The 17,891-nt window shown below is 42.1% G+C and overlaps 1 protein-coding gene across 1 annotated transcript; it reads right to left on the reverse strand.

Moving 5' to 3' along the window:
• Positions 1 to 10,516: 10,516 nt before the first annotated feature.
• Positions 10,517 to 17,827, reverse strand: THAP5 (THAP domain containing 5). The gene is made up of 3 exons (XM_030549001.1): positions 17,604 to 17,827; positions 15,616 to 15,805; positions 10,517 to 11,487 (listed from the first exon to the last, which is right to left on the reverse strand). Exons 1-3 carry the CDS (start codon positions 17,684 to 17,686, stop codon positions 10,531 to 10,533), a joined length of 1,230 nt encoding a protein of 409 aa, XP_030404861.1. The 5' UTR covers positions 17,687 to 17,827; the 3' UTR covers positions 10,517 to 10,530.
• Positions 17,828 to 17,891: the final 64 nt, after the last annotated feature.

Consider the following 17,891-nt stretch of genomic DNA (forward strand, 5'->3'; position numbering starts at 1 on the left):
ATGGAACTGGACACCGGTGCAGCCGCCTCGCTGGTCTCCGAGACTGTGTATAAAGAAAAGCCACAGCATCTTCTGCTTAAGGCAACAAAAACTGTTCTGAAGACGTATATGGGAGAAGCTGTGCCCATGTTGGGCACTATTGATGTTAAGGTGGAGCTCAATGGACAGGCTGCTAAACTGCCACTGTTTGTGGTGAGAGGTAACTACCCAGCCTTAATGGGTAGGTCTTGGCTTGAGAAGATTCAGCTTAACTGGGCAGAAGTGCACCAGATGACTAAAGAAGAAACCAGTCTAACCCCTATACTAAGGAAACATGCTGCTGTTTTTGGAGATGATTTGGGAAGTATGAAGGGAATCACTGTGACACTGAACATTAAACCTGACAGTCCACCAAAATATCTGAAAGCCCGAACTGTGCCATATGCCATCAGGCCAAATGTTGAAGCAGAGCGCCTGGTCACCAATGGAGTCCTAATACCAATTACCCATAGCTCATGGGCCACTCCTGTTGTTCCAATAGTGAAGAAAGATGGCTCTCTCCGGATTTGCGGTGATTTTAAAGTCACTGTCAACCCAGTGTTGTGTGCAGAGCAATACCCACTTCCCCGCATCGATGACCTCTTCGCAGGCCTGACTGGGGGACAAAAAGTTCAGTAAGATTGATCTGAGTCAAGCATATTTACAGATGCACGTCGATGAAAAGTCCCAAGAGCTGTTGACTATTGTGACTCATAAGGGGCTTTATCGATACTGTCGCCTAATATCACTTCTGCCCTGTTCCAGAGGGCTATGGACCAGATCTTGTGTGGCTTGTCAGGAGTTCAGTGCTATCTGAATGATATCCTGGTCACTGGAAGAAATGAAGAGGATGACTTAAAGAATTTAGAGGCTACCCTACAAAGACTGGAAGAGTATGGCCTACGAGTTTGCAAAGACAAGTGTGAATTCTTCAAGCCCTCTGTTGAATATTTGGGACACATCATTGATTCTGCAGGTCTTCATAAGGCCCCTGCAAAAGTTAAAGCTATTGTGGAGGCTCCCCCACCTCGAAATGTAAGCCAGCTGCGCTCGTTTCTAAGACTACTGAACTATTATGGAAAGTTCATCTCAGTTAGCCACACTGCTAAAACCACTTCATGAGCTCCTGCGGCAGAACAAGGCCTGGAAGTGGACTGAAGCCTGTGATGTTGCATTTAACAAAGCTAAGGATGCATTGCTAAATTCTGAAGTTCTAACGCATTTTGATCCATTCTTACCCCTACAATTGGCCTGCGATGCCTCCCCTTATGGAGTGGGAGCAGTCGTGTCACACATTATGCCTTTGGGAGAAGAGAGACCTATTGCTTTTGCTTCACGCACTCTAAGCAAAGCAGAAACTAACTACGCCCAAATCGAACGTGAGGCATTAGGAATTGTTTTTTGAATTCGGCAGTTTCACCAGTACTTGTTTGGGCGAAAGTTTACTCTTCTCACAGACCATCGAGCTCTGATGTCAATTTTTGGACCCTACACAGGCATTCCCCCATTAGCTGCTAGTCGTATGCAACACTGGGCATTGTTACTTTCAGCACACACATATGAAATCAAATATCGGAAATCCACTCTGCACGGCAATGCAGATGGCCTCTCAAGGTTGCCTTTGCTGGTCAAACATTAAGATAGTGCCCAAAAGGAAATCTTCTACTTTGAACAGGTAGAGAATACACCCATGACTGCACCTCAAATAAAGAAGGCAATTAGCGTTGACCCAGTTTTGTCCCAAGTTATGGACCTGGTGATGCATGGAAAATCTCGACAAACCTCTCCGGTCTCACTCGACCTTGTTACCTACATGTCCAGGAGGACAGAGTTATCGGTCCAATCTGGTTGTTTGTTGTTGGGGAGACGTGTCATTCCACCACCACTGAGATCACAGATGTTAGAACAGCTACATTCCGGTCACTGTGGAATAGTGCGCATGAAGGAAATTGCACGAAGCTATTTTTGGTGGCCTGGATTGGACAGTGCTATTGAAGAGATGGCAAAAGCTTGTATGTCATGTCAGGGTGTGAGGAATGCACCCCAGTGGGCACCCCTACACCCATGGGACTGGCCTGAAAACCCATGGCAACGTATTCACATTGACTTCGCTGGCCCCCTTGAAGGAAGCATGTTCTTGGTGGGAGTAGATGCCCATTCTAAATGGCCAGAAGTCTCTATAATGCAGTCCACTACTGCAGAGAGTACTATCCAAAAACTACGAGGACTCTTTAGTCGTTTCGGTCTACCAGAACAACTTGTGAGTGACAACGGACCGCAGTTTGTCTCTCAGGAGTTTCAAAATTTTATGAAGGCAAATGGGATACACCACATCACGTCAGCACCATATCATCCATCCACCAACGGATTAGCTGAAAGATTTGTGCAGACAATGAAACACACTTTGAAATCAGCAAGGGGACAGCACTCCATTCAAAAGCGTCTGGATACCTTCTTACTTTCCTACAGAAACACACCTCATGCTACGACCCAGGCATCCCCGGCCTTTCTAATGATGGGATGACAGCTGCACACGTGCTTTGATCTGCTGAAACCTTCTGAACCCCGACAAATTGTGCAACATCAGCAGCAATATCAAGTCATCAGATGGGCACCCAGAGCAAAAGACCGAACCTTTAGCCCGGGACAGCCAGTTTTGGCTCAGAATTATACTTCCAGAGCTAAATGGGTCCCTGCCACGATCATCACTCAAACAGGACCTGTTTCCTACACAGTCTGGACTGCAGAGAATCTTACCTGGCGGCAACATGTAGATCAGCTGTTGCCAGGTCATGCCAGTCCTCAGGACACATCTGCAGTTGAGTGGTCTGACTTCACCTCTTCTGGTGAGATATCGACTCACGAATCACCTGTTCCTGACTGTTCTCCTCCATTACTGCTGGCGGCTGAGATACCCCTTTGCCCAGCACGAGCTGATACCACCTCCTCACCTGTTTGTGCTGCGGACCCTGAGCCCATGGTACTTTCGAGTGCAACAACACCAGAAGTTCACCGTAATCCACCTAGAGACAGAAGGCCTCCTCATCGGCTGGATCTTTAGCTAGGGTGAACCCACGGTTATGGGGCAAAATAATCCCCAGGGTTTAGCCGGGAATGGAGGCAGTCTACCCTCCTTCTCTAGTCTAGTGTGTGTTATATTTAGGGGATGTTCTTATTAGGGGGGAGGAATATGTTGTGTATTTGGTTGTCATGGTTTTTGTTCCTATGGCAACTGAGTTAGATTATTAGGGGATAGCCCAACCAGCTTCGGCCGGTTAGGCGAGTTCTGTGTCTGTAAATAAATGGTAGTTTTGTTAGCTGTCTGCTGTCTGGCCTCAAGTGATTTCTTCCTAAACCAGCTGCCCCCAAGGATATAACACTAAGGCTCTGAAGCATAGATATGAGCATAGTATTTCCTTTGTATCCTTTGGTTAGCTCAGCCAACCTCAGGATGTCCTTTGGTCACTGATACATTCTTAAACCTGAAAAGAATAACAGAACCTTGAACAATAATCACCCTGAGTTTATAGGGAACACATCCTACCAGATGAATGTTCACTTTTATGAACAGAATCATGTAATAGTGGAATAAAGAAACCAGTAGGTCATATTCTTGAGGGAGGAGAGGCCCCAGACTAGGCATTAGTTGCATTTTCTTGTAACCAGTTCTGACTTTTAGGCCTCATTACTTGTAGTCACTTAAAATCTATCTTTCTCTAATTAATACATTTGTTTTATTGCTTAATCTAAACCAGTGTGTTCAGACTGAAATATCTGGGTAGCTCCATTTGGGATAACAGGATTTGTGCATATCATTTTCTGTTATAAAATGAAAGACTTTATATGAGCTTGTATTGTCCAGGAGAGGGTTTGGGAGTATATTTCTGGGGAAAGTCTGTGACTGAGAATTTACTGGCTTTGCTCTGCAGTGTAAATCATGAGTGGCTGGCTATAGTACTCATACATTATAACTTGGAGTAACCTACATGCTGGAGGCTGTGTGCGAGTGGTAACTCACAGAAAAGCAGAGTAAGAGGTACCCCAGGTTGGAGAACTGAGGGGAAACGACTACTCATGGTTCAGATTGTATCCTGGGTACATCACAGTGATACAGCCAACTGGTTGCTAAGGGCTTCATGGTCCATCAACCCTGTTAATACTATCCTGAGAATCTGAACTCAGAGAAAAACATGAATTAGGCTATTCAGGAATCTGGTTCTGGATAGCAGGGTGATGTGGAGATATTGCTGTTAGATGGACCCTTATAGAATTAATACTTTTTATTATTATTTCTATAACTGTAATGCCTAGGAGCCAAAGTTATGGAGCTCATTGTACTAGGGTTTGTGTGTACACAACTCCTACACCCCTGCCCACCCCTTGAGTTGTCTCTGCCCCACGGCGCTTACACTCTAAGTGTAAGACATGTCACAACAGAGGGATATAGACAGATTGGAGAGGACATGTAAACAATGAAACATTATTAGTCAGTATGCTCGCCCGTGACTTCTGCCCACTGGCAGCCTAACCACTGTCAATTTTTTTGTTGGCATCATGGCAAAGGGGAGTTTTGAGAAAGGATTTGAAAGTATACAATGAGGTAACTTGAGGATATTTATGGAGACTGTGAGGAGACAGCATCTAAGAAAGCACAAAGATGCTTGTTTGAAAATTTAACAAGTGGGCAGTCGAGGCTGGCATCATTGGCTGAATGGAAGTGAGCATCAACAGTAAGATGGTAAGTAAGGTGGGCCTTGAAAGTCAATACGAACACCCTATGATTGATGCAGTAGAGCAGGGAAAGTCAGGGGCAAGATTCAAAGAGGGGGTAACATGCTCAAAGCCATTAGCTAGGAACATAATCATTACAGTAGCGTTGTGAATGTATACGAGCAGAGTAAGACTGTTTGTCAAGGCCAGACAGCACAAAGTTACTGTAACTGAGACGTGAGATGTTGAGAGTTTGGACAAGAATTTTAACTGAAAAGGAATGGCTGTATCTTAGAGATGTTATGAAGAAATAATTGTCAAGATGGGGACCTAGAGAGGTCTGAGTCAAAGATGCTGCCCTGGTGACAGGCAGAATGGTGGTGTTGCCCACAGTGACTGAGAAAGTGGAAGAATAGGCTCTGCAATAGAATGCTACTGTACTAAACTGTTCAACCACTAGGTGGCATTGTTTTAGCTATGTTCAGCTTGAGGGGCTAGACATCCATAATGAGCTCTCAGAGGAATAGGCCAAGATTTTGGTTTGGACAGGAGGAGACAGGTCTGGAATAGGTCAGTAGGTAGGTCTGTGAGTCATCAGCATGGAGAGGGTAGCTGAATTTGTATTTGTGGATGAAATTACCCAGAAATAAGATGTAGATGGATCAAGGACTCAGGGAAGAATGGCATTGGCAGCTGTGTCAAAGGTGACTGACAGATCAAGGAGACTGAAGTTAGAGTATTGTTTCTGAGCTTTAGCTAGGAAAAGATCATTGGAGACTTTGGCGAGAGCAGTTTGAGTGGAATGCAAGGGGCAGAAGTGGGACTGGAGAAGGTCTAGGAGGGAATTGGAGGTGAGGAACTCCAGACAATAATGATCTTAAGGAGAAAAGGGAGATGGGTCAGCAGCTGGAGAGGCAAAATGAGGTCAAAGGGATTTTTTTCAAAAAAATGGGAAGACTAAGCATGCTTGTATTGTGAGGGGAAAGCAAGGAGAGAGAGAGCTTAAGGAGAAGAGTAAGGGAGAGTGGGTTTGAGGGAGATCAGGAGATGTGATAAGTTCACTGGGGCAAGCAGAAGGGTTACAGGAGAAGAGCAGATGAGAAAGTTCTGCACCCGAGATAAGAGAGGAGAGAATTGCCAGTGGGGAAGGGGAAGGGAAAGCTAACTTGTGTGTGTGTGCGGGCACACGTGCACATTTGCCTGGTCATCGGACTTTTGCCAGAGATGTTTCTGATGCATGGGAGCAGGAGTATGGATGGTGGGAGTGAATGAAGGCTGGCAGTTAGCAGGAAAAACCTTATGGTGGGGGAAGAAGGGCCTACCTTTGTGGAAGGTTGGGACCTCAAGGGTTTAATACTTCAGTGATACTTCCAAAGGACTGTTTAAAGGCCAGGGCATAGCACAGATCCTGTGGATCCATAACATAGGGTTGGTACCAACACACCAGGGTACTGCTGAGCAAGATATCAGGATGATGGGTACTAGGGCAGCCAGTGCTGGAGAATGGTGCCTGGTGGACTGCCCTCAGGTGTATTTAACAGTTGACACTGAGGACCTTTTGTCAGGCTGCTGGCTACCCTTTGACTGTTGAGCCAGAGACAAGTCAAACACCAGCTGACTTTTGTGTCTTGATAGGTACCAGGTAAGGGTGATCCTGGCATTGGCTTATCCCTGGAGTGGCACTCCTTCTGACCTCTCTCTGAGGTCATTGACACTGAAATTGAGGCAGACAACTGTGGCCTCTTAGTCAACATATTACAGGAACTGGGGTGGAATCTCAGCTCGCTGGGGCAATCGTGGAGATGGAATGACTGGAGGACTAAGGTCCAGCTACATCCTTCTTTTGGGCATCTGGAGGCTCACAGAGGCGCCACAGGAAAAATGTGAGTAGGGCCTTGCTGAACTTTTTAGTGTCGCTTAGAGAAGGTGCAACATATGGAACACCACTCAGGAACATGTTCCTCTCCGAAGCCAGAGAGGCATCTGGAGTGGCCCTTGTTAGGCAGCATCAAAGCTCCACGTGGGAGCAGGTTATGAATCTAGGGGATTTTGCTTCCAACTACTGACAATTTTTTCCCCCACAAAAGGCAAAAGACTAATTAATACAGTACAGCTAACACTAACACATTGGACAGAGAAGCAGCCAGACTCTACAAGAAGTCCATCTCATTGCCATTGGCAGTAAGGAGCCAACTGAATGACCTTTGGCCCTGCTCTGCCCTTCATGACCTTGGGGGAAAGGAGGAATGCCATCTAGATGCCAGCATGGCCGAAGAAGACACTACTGACCAAATTTGATCTTACCTGCCTGTGGTATATGTGCACCAAGAGTGGATTCAATGTATACAATCACAAAGTATTCTCAAATACTAAGATAAAACAAAAGCCCATAGATAGGAATATATTTTCAGCAGTGTGTGATGAAAACTAGGTGTATACTTCATGTTAGCATGAGCACTGAGCTCTCAAGGTTGAAAGCAATTTTTAATTAAATCATTTTTTGTACAGAGCTAAGTGCGATTTACCAGGTTAAAATAGTAAATCTTTCTTGTATAATAATGGATTGATTTTACAACAGTTGGCCCACCTTATGTTAAACCATCATGTAAGCTAATCCAGTAATCTAAGATATAAATAGTGCTTGTATTCTCTCTCTTTAGTAATACAAGATTCCATCTTTTTGCTTAATTTGCTCCTACCTCAAGTGATCCTAGTGGAGTTCCAGCTGTATATGAGATTATTTCCTCATTATCTGACAAATGAGGGCTAGTAACCTAAATCTCAGCAGTCTACTCAACTATGCCTATCATGGTCCTGTGATCACGCTCCAAACATCTCCCTACTACTCAGCTCCACCCCTAACCTCTTTTCCCCCAAATAAAGAATAACCAGTTTGGCAGGCTTTGGAAAAAAATTAAACATACACTCTGCACATGAGTAATAAGGTGTCACAACCCCATTAGGACATTTAACACCTGTCTGACATTTAAATATCATGTCTGAGTTAAATGTCTAATGTTATCACCATTGTGCCTGCCAGGCAGACATTAAACTCAGACATGCCAAACCCACGGGAAAAAACCCACAGAAATTGGGATTGTTTCTGGCTTCATTGGCTTGTGAATTGCTTGTTGGCTAGTAGCTTCTTTTTTTGATCAGCTCCTGGCAAGTAGGGGCAAAGGGGGTGAGGGGGAAGAGTCAGGGGTGCACAGTGGGCCCACCACAGTCCCAGACTGCATGCCAGGGGATCTAGTCACAGAGCATAGGGGTTCCTAGGGATTGGCTTGTTTCGGCTTTGTTTTGAAATGGGATTAGCTTGAGTTTTGGCTTATTGTGAAAGTCGGGTTATTTACTCCGTGAAACTTGGCAACTGTGATTTTACTTATCCATAATCAGTTAGAAAAAGGTGCTTTTATTTGTATAGAAATATGATCCCAACCACTGGTATATGGCCTTAGTCCTGGTACTTTTGAAAGATTCCTCCTCTGATAAGGATTCCTGGGTGGCACTGGGTTCCTGGTGGCGCTGTTGCTGCTCACCTCCCATTCAGCTGTATAAACCCTAATATACAATTCTTGCTTTGTACAGTGGTCTGAAAAGGCTGTGAAGCATGCACACAGAACCTGAGCCTATCCCAGGGGAACTCCCCCGGGTGTTTTATTTTCCTCTTACAGTTGTGGTTATAGTCATCCTCACTCCAATGGAGATTATTTAGAAAATCATTTTCTCCACCCAGCTTCATTCCTGCATGCCCATAGCAACATCAACAACAGCTTAATTAGTCATACAACATCCCCTACTGCATACATTTAAGCAGCAATAGGCAGACCTGTATGATTGCCAATAGCTCCAGTGCTTAGCTAAATAGAGACATGAAGAAAGGTGGAGGTACAGTAATTGTGTACAAGTACTTAAGAGGTTTAATTTGACATTTACTAAGGCCTTGTCTACACTACCACAGTAAGTCGACCTAAGTTACCCTACTCCAACTACATGAATAGCATAGCTAGAGTTGACGTAGCTTAGGTTGACCTACTGCGGTGTCTACTCCGCACTTTGTCGACAGGAGTCATTCTCCCATCGACTTACCTGAATCTTGTCCGGTGGAGTACCGGAGTCAACCGTAGAGTGCTCTGCCGTCAGTTTAGCGGGTCTACTGAAATCGACCCCTGGTAAGTGTAGACATGGCCTTAGAGTACCACTGTCAATGAGAGAAGGAGTAAACAGGAGTGGTACACACAGTGTATATATACTGGGCTAATAAAACTACTGTAGGACTCACCCCTCCCGCCCCCAACTCCCCCCCACTCCCAAACTGTTCTCTTCAATTCCTAATATTTCTCCCCATAATGTGCATCAGGGCAATATATGTTGGACAGGGCACTATTTATTTCAGCACCTGTTACTGACACATTATTATTCAATGATGTAGCTCACAATTTTATTCACTAAGTGAACCAGGTTACTCAATATTTCCATGAGTAATCAACTATAATTAGTATTTTTCTTATCACCCAAAGCAGTTAAATGTAATGTATCAGAATTATAGCAGTCAGTATAAATTGGGATTCCATCTCTCCCAACTCCCAATCGTATGTAGCACTATTCCTTGAAAAGTAAGGCCTTGTCTACACTACAAAATTAAGTTGACCTAAGTTAGGTTGAAGTATAGCCACTGCACATGTCCACACTACGTCCCCTCTGTGGGTGGTGAAAGTCCTCACCAGGAACACTTTCACCAGTTTAACCCCTCCTCACTCCTTGCTTGGTGGCCTCCACCTACCTTCCTGTGGGGGTGGAGTTATTAGGTTGGTGTAGGGCGTGACGAATAGCAGTGGGAGCAACATTGTATTGTAACACTTACAGAGTTAGGCAGATGTAAGTTGCCTTACGGAAACCTAACACTGTAGTGCAGACCATTAAAGGTGGCAGGATGTGGCTTACTCATTACTATCCACTCTGCAAATATAGTCTTGTTTTCTTCAAGGTACAGCTAAGGTACTAATCATCATGATAACTGTAGAAGAATCTGTCCTGATACTGGTATTGAATTGAGGGTTGAAAGTATTTTGAGTCAACAACTTCTGTTTTACCAAACTAAAACACTTTGTCTTTTACTAGCACAGAAGCCATTATTCAAATTGTTGCGTGTATTTTAGTATCCTGAAAATTAAGAGCTGTACTGTGTTGTCCTTAATGTTCAGCTAGAAATAATATTCTTATTGAAGAAGGCAAACTTTTTTTTTTTTAATTGTATAAACGCAATTTTAATTAAGGTCAACTTGTACAAAAAGCTATTAGAATGAATACTAAATGAGGATATAAACAGCAACCATGATCTCAGTACACAATATATAACATACCTCCCAGTTTAAGAAGCAGTAACTCTAAACTGTTCTTACTCATTTGAGAGTGAACTGGGACAAGTTGACTATCACTATTTATTATGTGCCCCACCCAGCTGTGATCTCCGCTCAGTTTGTACTGTGGTGCTGAACTGTAAGGCTCATATATTCTAGAGAAGCTTGAATTTGAGAAAGTTCCTCCCATTTTTATTTCACGACTTTATATTTTATTTTAGACGTTCCTTTTATTCTGCTCATTTATGATTAATGTTTGTGGGCAATAGTTTATCACTGGTCTTTGGTAGAATGGATGACATCACTTTTTCAAGAACATCTGTAATACAGCATTTTTGTGTTATCATTAATAAGGCATCATGGAAAAAGGATGCATCATTTATATAGAAGGATAATCAAAGACTGAAAAAAAAGCCATGTTAGACCACTCATTTTAAAGATTTTATTGTATCATAGTCACTTCAAATGTTGTGAAACAATTTTCTACAATCTTGAGTTTTTCTTCAGAAAGCAGGTTTTCCTGTTTTAGTTGTCCAATAAGAACTTCCAGGGATTTGAGCCTACCTAAAGTTTTTCTTTCCTGTTTTTCAAGGAGAGTTATCTTAGAATGCAACTTTGCAATTTTTTGCCAGAGATGATCCCTGTCTATGTCTTGTCTGCAATATGAATGCTCAGTTTGTAATATTTCAGTTTCGCCATAATTGTTCATATATGCAGATTTCTGAATTTCTATTTCTTCCATGTCTATGAACTCCTGTTTAATAGGCATGAAAGAACTACTTACCGTTGAAGGCTCTTTAGAACACTCAGCAGGTACAATGATAGCAATGACAGATTCTTCATTTCCATTAAACTGTTCGATAGTTCGTGTGATTGTACTGAAAAAAACTGCATTTTCCCTTGGCTGTACTTCCACAGAGCAGACTGCAATATGTGAGTTAGAATTCTCAGCTAGATGGTCAATAATTGGTCCACCCGCATTTTTAAATTTCAAAGATGAATCCAGGTAGTCAGGGTCTGTAACTTGCAAAACTGTGGCTGCACAACTTAAAAGATTCTCTACTGACGTATGAACATTACTTGCTTCTATGTTCTGGACAGTTTCTGCCATTAAAACAGGCGTTTGCTGAATATGCTGCTCTGATGAACTAAGAATTATGGTGCCTGCTTGCAAGTTTTCTGTGTTCTGAAACGGCACTTTCTGTTGCAGAGGTTTGTTCAGGGTTGATAAGCAAATTGCTTCAGTTTTTTCATCTAGCCTTTCTGCAACTGTGACACTTTTCTTTGGTGAACAAGGCTCAAACGATGCAGATACATTATCCGACTCTACACACACATTGATTTCCTCCCCATCCTCTGTTTTTATCTCTTGTGGCTTGTGCTGAGAAGAGTCTTTTTCCTGGAGGAGAAATGACACCTTTTAACTATAACTACATATAATGCACAAAAGTTTCCTCATTCTGTAATGTGCTCTTAAGTAACTATTTTTTTTTTGATAATCAATTTTTTTCAAGTATAGCTCAAGGATTAAACCAGTAATTTGTCAACAATCCATATATTTATCTCCAATAGAATGTTTTCCTTAAACTTTGTATACCAGAGACATTCTCAAGCATTAGTCTAAAATTCTGTGTAAAATAGTTTCAGGTTTATAAAACTGTTTTATAATTCTTCATGTAAATTGATGAAACATAGAATAGAAGCACCACGTCGCCTCTCTCTGACAAGCTGGTTAGTTTCTCCTATTCTATGCCCAAACATGTTATTCAATACAAATTAATGATGGATTATGCGGCTTTTGTATTACTGATGCAGCAAAGCAGAAAATCCTGTTTTTTCCACCTAATGTAATTCAGTGGACTGATGGTTCTTTCAGACAACCGCCAAGCAACTTTACTTTCACAGAAATTTAGTACAATGGTAGAAAAGAAACCTAGATCTTCAGTGCATAAGTAACTGCAGTGGGTTACATGGGTGTATGTGTGCATTCATGCATATGTGGTATGAATGCACATCCACACAGATTGATTTTTAAATATACAAGCAAGCATAGTGTTGAAAGTTTGAACACTTCATAAGGTTGGAGACATTTCTTTTATGACTCATGGTAAGTTAACAAGTGGAAAGACCTTACATTGATACTGCTTCTGTTTTTATCATCATCATCAAGGCTTGTCCTTCCCTGGCTACACTCTCTTCTCCCCATCTACACAAATCACATCTCCCCCATGTTTAGGATTAGAATCTAAATAAGCTTTTTGATATGTTGGTCATTAATATAAAAATATACTAACGTTGTGTGGTATATTTTTTCAATAGGTTTGATTTTGAAGAGGGCAAGCTGTAGAAGTTGTAGTCATGTTAGGCCAGTAGACTAAGAATAAAAACAAAACAAAAAACCTGTAAGCAACTTGAACTTTGCTAACTAAATATAAAAATAAGACAAGCAAGTATTAATAAGAACGTGAGGACAGGATGTAAAAATTGTGTGGTGAAAAAAGACAAGTCATTCTAAAGTGTACATTCATAAAGATATGCCTAGTTCAGACCGCCCATACTGTTGACTAATCAAGCTGTTCAGTGTTTTCTATGTTCTTCATAGATAAGAATTAAGTAGGAGTTCAGCAGAAGGACATGGGTTCCATTGCATTGCAATTTAGTTTTGTAACACACTTCAAAATTTAGAGGATTGAAAAAGTTATGTAAATAGTAAAAGCAGTTTCCTTACCTGTAGTACTATCATCTCCAAAGAGGATACCTAATACTCAGTCAGTCCTAGAGATTTAAGAATACAGGGTATCTCCCAGAAGCTGAAACAGGGCTTCTTTGATTGAATTACTGGGTCCTGCTTCATCTGTTCAGAAAACTGAGAAAACACCCAGATTCTCCTGAAATTCTAACCTAAAGTCCTCCCAGAACCACTATTAGGCTGAAGAGAGAGAGGGAGGGAAATCCCACCCCCTCAAATCCCATCTGGGTAGAGCACTCACAAGTAGAGCTTTGAGGAATCCATTTGTTCTGTATAGAGACATAAGACTGAGCCTCAATATATAGCTGCAGAACCTCAAGCATGTGAGCGAGGGATATGGTTTAAGGGATAAAACCCCAAAACACACCATCTCCAAAGCATGGAATGAAGGCCCATCACTATTTGACTGATTGAGCAGTGGGCATCCATACAGGAGAAGAGATATCCTTCATATATACATGTTTTCTTTAGGTTAAACACATATCTCAGGAGTTCTAGTGCCACACTGGCCTTCCTTTCAGTCAGAACACTGAGTGAGAGGATGTTTGCCCAAATCCTGTTAGTAGAGCTAGGCATTGGGTCCTATGAAGGAGAATCTCAGCTTTCATTAAAAAACCTCCTAACCCTTGTCTTTGCCATGATAGCTTTAGAAACAAACACAAGCCAATGTAAAATTGTCACTAGTGTTGAAATGAGCAACTACCTAGGCTCCATTTCTGCACAGGATCTTAATTATTTTCCCAATCACATATATTTTTCATATAAAAGGTCAATTAAGTTTGGGATGTGTTCTAAAGAATCATCTTGCATCTCTAGGAGTTCATGAGAGATGCACGCTATACCCCAGCCTGATGTGCCTATTAAAAAAACAAACAAACAAAGTCTGAGAGTCGGGACATAGGTGCGTAAGCACCTTTATGGATCTGAGCTTCTGATTCTACGGTAAGTAGGGTGATGCAAGTTTCTAGGAAGGGAGAAGATGAATACATCCTGCTGTTCCCCAGAACAGCTGCCAGACACAGTCAGTGAAATGAGCCTCCATGAGGTGCTGGGGAGGGGAAGCATGCAATATTAAGAGATATAGTGCCTTGGACAGAGGTGGAAATATTAACTGTTTTTTTCCTTTGCCAGTGACGAGAGGAATATAAAACTGATGCTTTCCCCCTCCTTGTTTTGGGCATTCCCAAAACAAAGTTTTATCCAGGGAATGTTTCATGTATTTCTGACTGGGAAGAAAATGTGAAGGGAAACTAGTTAAAATTTTGGAAGCATCACCTCAAAGTATTCGTATAGCTTTACAGATCAGTTATCTATGTTTCATCTCCTCTATAAAGAGAGTGATTAGACTAGGAACACAAATATAAAAAAAGGAAGGTTATGCTTCTGCTGAATGCAAATCACTACCTCTACATTTAGAAACCAACTAATGTTTTAAGCAGTAATTATTGGAGGCAAGAACTATCTTTTTGTTTTGTGTTGTACTGTGCCCAGCACAATGGCGCATGACTAAGGCTTCTAGCAGCTATGGTAATACAGAGAATAATAATTTAATTCCATAAAGATTTTTAGATCATCCCAAAAAATTACGACTACTGCGTCATGAACTGCTGAATTTTCTTTCCATATTTTTAAGAAACTCATCATAGTTTTCGTCCTAAAGAGTTAAAACCTGTTTACATTAAGTTCACCTGCAATTCAAGGAAACCTACATTTATTTCTGGAATTCATTTATTATATTTTAAATGTTAAAAGTCTGTGTTAAAATGTTTTCTTTTTCAATGTTGAAGTAGCTAGATAGACACAAATTTCAGTTTTATAAATTAAGCCACGATGGAGACTAAATACCCATCTCTGTACCCTGCCTCCAACACTTCTCTCTTCTGGATGCTTCAGAGAAAAGCAGTAAACCCCTGTAGTCTCCTTCAAAACATTTATACTAAACAATACTATGATATGTGTGAGGCACTGGGTCTTTACCTAAACAGTTGTATGGGAAATATCTTCATGACACAACATGGGGATGAGAGAATAGAAGGTCGATAGTCCTTACAATTTTTACTCTGGTTAGTTTAAAAGCAGATCCCAGTAGTTATTCATACAAAGTGTAAAACAATTCTGTGCCAATTACCATTTACAAGATGTAAACATTTTTATACTTGAGTGTAAAAGGAATACCTGAGAAAGCAACTCGTATTGGAAAATTTTAACTAAACAAGATTTGAGTATTATATTTCTGAAAGAATATATGAAGTATACTTAAGTTCTGAAAAAGGTATGAAGAAGCTGATGATAACCCATTGTGGCATTTATACTCTATAAAGCAGTAACTGCTTTGCAGGGATATGCCAATGAAATACATAGCAATGAAAAATAGCAATATTTTTATAATCTGAGCCTGGACTCCTGATCCGTTAGTGATTTTTATATTAGAGAAAGGATCGTCAAGAAAGGGAAGACATACACATGCTGAAACTAAAAACATTTAGAAAAGCTAATGTTTTTATACCATATGAATACATTTACTGTTAATAAGAAGGCCCTAACAAAATTAGCTATTTGAAGCAAAATAGTAGCTGTAAAAGAAACATTAGTATTTGGATAGAAATTACCTAACAGCAATACTTCCAAGATTGAGTCTCTCAATCAAAAGTATGAAACTATTAGATGTTCAAAAGAAAAGTTTTCTGAGTATTACTTTGTATGTGTGGTTTTGAAAATTATACTCTACTAGTAGCCAGCCAACGCAGCTCTGCATTAAATAATAAAATGACACATTACCTGATTATCAGGCAAAGAGAAAATAGTTGGTATTGCAGTATGTTTCAAATATCGAATTCCCCATCGCACATCAAGGGAGTCAGGGGTAAAATGGTCACTGCACAGGAGCTGGTGCTTACTGGGAGTCCACGTGTCACGCTTCATATTCCGCAACCATTTCTCAAGTCTTTCTTTATCATGAAGTGGAAACCTGGTTTAAAAGATAAGCACAAAATTAGTTTTATACTTTTTTCAAATAAAATCTCTTCATCCCATTCCTAAATCTTCCCTTACACAAGAATCTATCCTAGGTTTTTATACAGTGCTTATTATCATGTCATATAAGTGCTAAATCCAGTAACCATGAAATTTACATCTAAATAATCATGTGTGGGGAAATCTTGGCTCCAGTGAACTCAATGGTAAAACTCTCATTGATGTCAAAGGTGACATCCGACTCCAAAACCATCCAATATGGGCTGATCCGGGAACCCTTGCTCAAAAAATGGTTTCCACTGAAGTCCCTGGGAATACTTGCTTCAGCAGAAAAGTAGGAGGATGTGGTCCTTATTTTGTTTTAATAAATAAGCAAGCAATTCGCAAATTATTGGATTCCACCTATTACTTTAATTTTGTTTTCATTATATTTCTCTCAATCTATTTGAGTACATTCCTGAGTTTTGGTTTTTTATTCGAAAAGCCACTCTGTTAGTTTAGGTTAAAAAAATGTATAAAATATAATAAGAAAAAAGTGTTTCTGTCTCACTCTCCTGAAACATGAGATCTAGAAAGTGAAAGACTAAAGCTAACAAAAGGAAACTGACTGGAGTAATTTCTATCATCCAAATTAAGTGAAAAGAAAAAGGAAGCACAAACATTGGCAAGATTTGTTTAAAATTTATTTTTAAAATACTGTTATGCAAAGTGACATACAAACCCAAGGGGAAATAGAATGTAGTGGAGGGCTAAACAGAAACAATGTAAGCAAAGTCATGAAACTTGTCTAGTGATTCAGTTTCCTGCATGCCACATCTGGAAGTTTATAGACCAACAGTTTCAGGCAAAATCAGTATGTTACCAGTGCAATCACTTAAAAAAAAAAAGTGAAGCATTTCCATGTACAGTAACATTATCATTCAGCCCAACCTCTCAGTTCACATCTTTGAGCAAAAAGACACTACAAGACACCAAAAAGGTTAGCATTCTCAGCTCCTTAAATATCTCTTTAGTTTTGACATGTAGCCAACCATAATACACACATCAAATCACTGTCACACTCAAATCACAATCTTAAGATTCCCTATTAAGGTATCAATGGTAACAGGGTGTCCTGGGGATGTGAAAAGTACTGTAGATGTCAGTAGTGGGGTTGGGATGAGTGGCAAAATTCATCAGGTATTCCTGGCACCTGATGAAGGCATGTATAGCCTAGAGCCTTTTTTGCAGAGCCCACATCATGCCTTAATCCCAATGGGCAACCAGATCCTCCGCCTCCTTGGGCTTACCCTGACACAGACCCACTCCCCGAACCCTCTTTTACTCTCCAGCTGCTTTTAATAATGCTTTAATGTTTATTTCCGTTCCTAACTAAACACTGACCAGGCCGAACCGCTGTCCAAAGGCGCAGCAAGCCCCAAGCTGGCCTGTGCAATGAGCAGAACGGGGCTGAGGAAGGGGACCTGGAGCGGGGAGGTGGGGACTGCAGCTCCCAGGGCAGCTCCCCCGGTCCGGCAGGTCCCCCCGGAGGGGTGTAGGGTGGTTAAGCACAGGGCCTAGAGCTCATGCACAGCACGTCTTGCGCCACCGCTAGAGCCCCGCAGTGAAAGCGTGGAGCGGCCTGGGCCCGAGGGAGGGCGAGGAGCGCAAGGGGGAGGCCCCGCTCCCAGGGCGACGGGCCCGACCCGACGGGCTGTGATCGTGCCCTGGTGCTGCCGCCTTGGGGCGGGGGGGGGCCTGGGCTCCGGCGATGCGTCCCCTCCCGCCGCCCCAGCCCGCCCGGCCGCTCTCACGGGTAGAAGCTCAGCTTGCGCTGGTCCCTGGCGCTCTGGCCTCCCCGGTTCTTGCAGCAGGACGCGGCGCAGTATCGCGGCATAGCGGGCGCTGGAGGACCCAGCCCGGAGCAGGAACCATAGACACAAGCTGCGAGGCGCGGGGATCGCCGAGAGGCCGGCAGACACCGGGCGCTCCTGCGACCGCAGCCCCACTTCCGCTTCGCCAGGCCTCCGTCCCCCGCTCAGCAACCGGAAGTGACGTAACTCTGCAGGGTTAATAGCAGCCTTTCACGTGCACTAGAGCGG

This window comes from Gopherus evgoodei, chromosome 1, assembly GCF_007399415.2.
Source record: "Gopherus evgoodei ecotype Sinaloan lineage chromosome 1, rGopEvg1_v1.p, whole genome shotgun sequence".
Lineage (NCBI taxonomy): Eukaryota > Metazoa > Chordata > Testudines > Testudinidae > Gopherus > Gopherus evgoodei.

Excerpts from the sequence above, each read along its gene's own strand:
- THAP5 (XM_030549001.1), bottom strand. The coding sequence starts at position 17,686 with ATGCCGCGATACTGCGCCGCGTCCTGCTGCAAGAACCGGGGAGGCCAG. Across the intron at positions 15,806-17,603 it reads CGCAAGCTGAGCTTCTACCC|GTTTCCACTTCATGATAAAG; the intron begins GTGAGAGCGGCC and ends CTTTTAAACCAG. Across the intron at positions 11,488-15,615 it reads TCTCTTTGCCTGATAATCAG|GAAAAAGACTCTTCTCAGCA; the intron begins GTAATGTGTCAT and ends TTTCTCCTCCAG.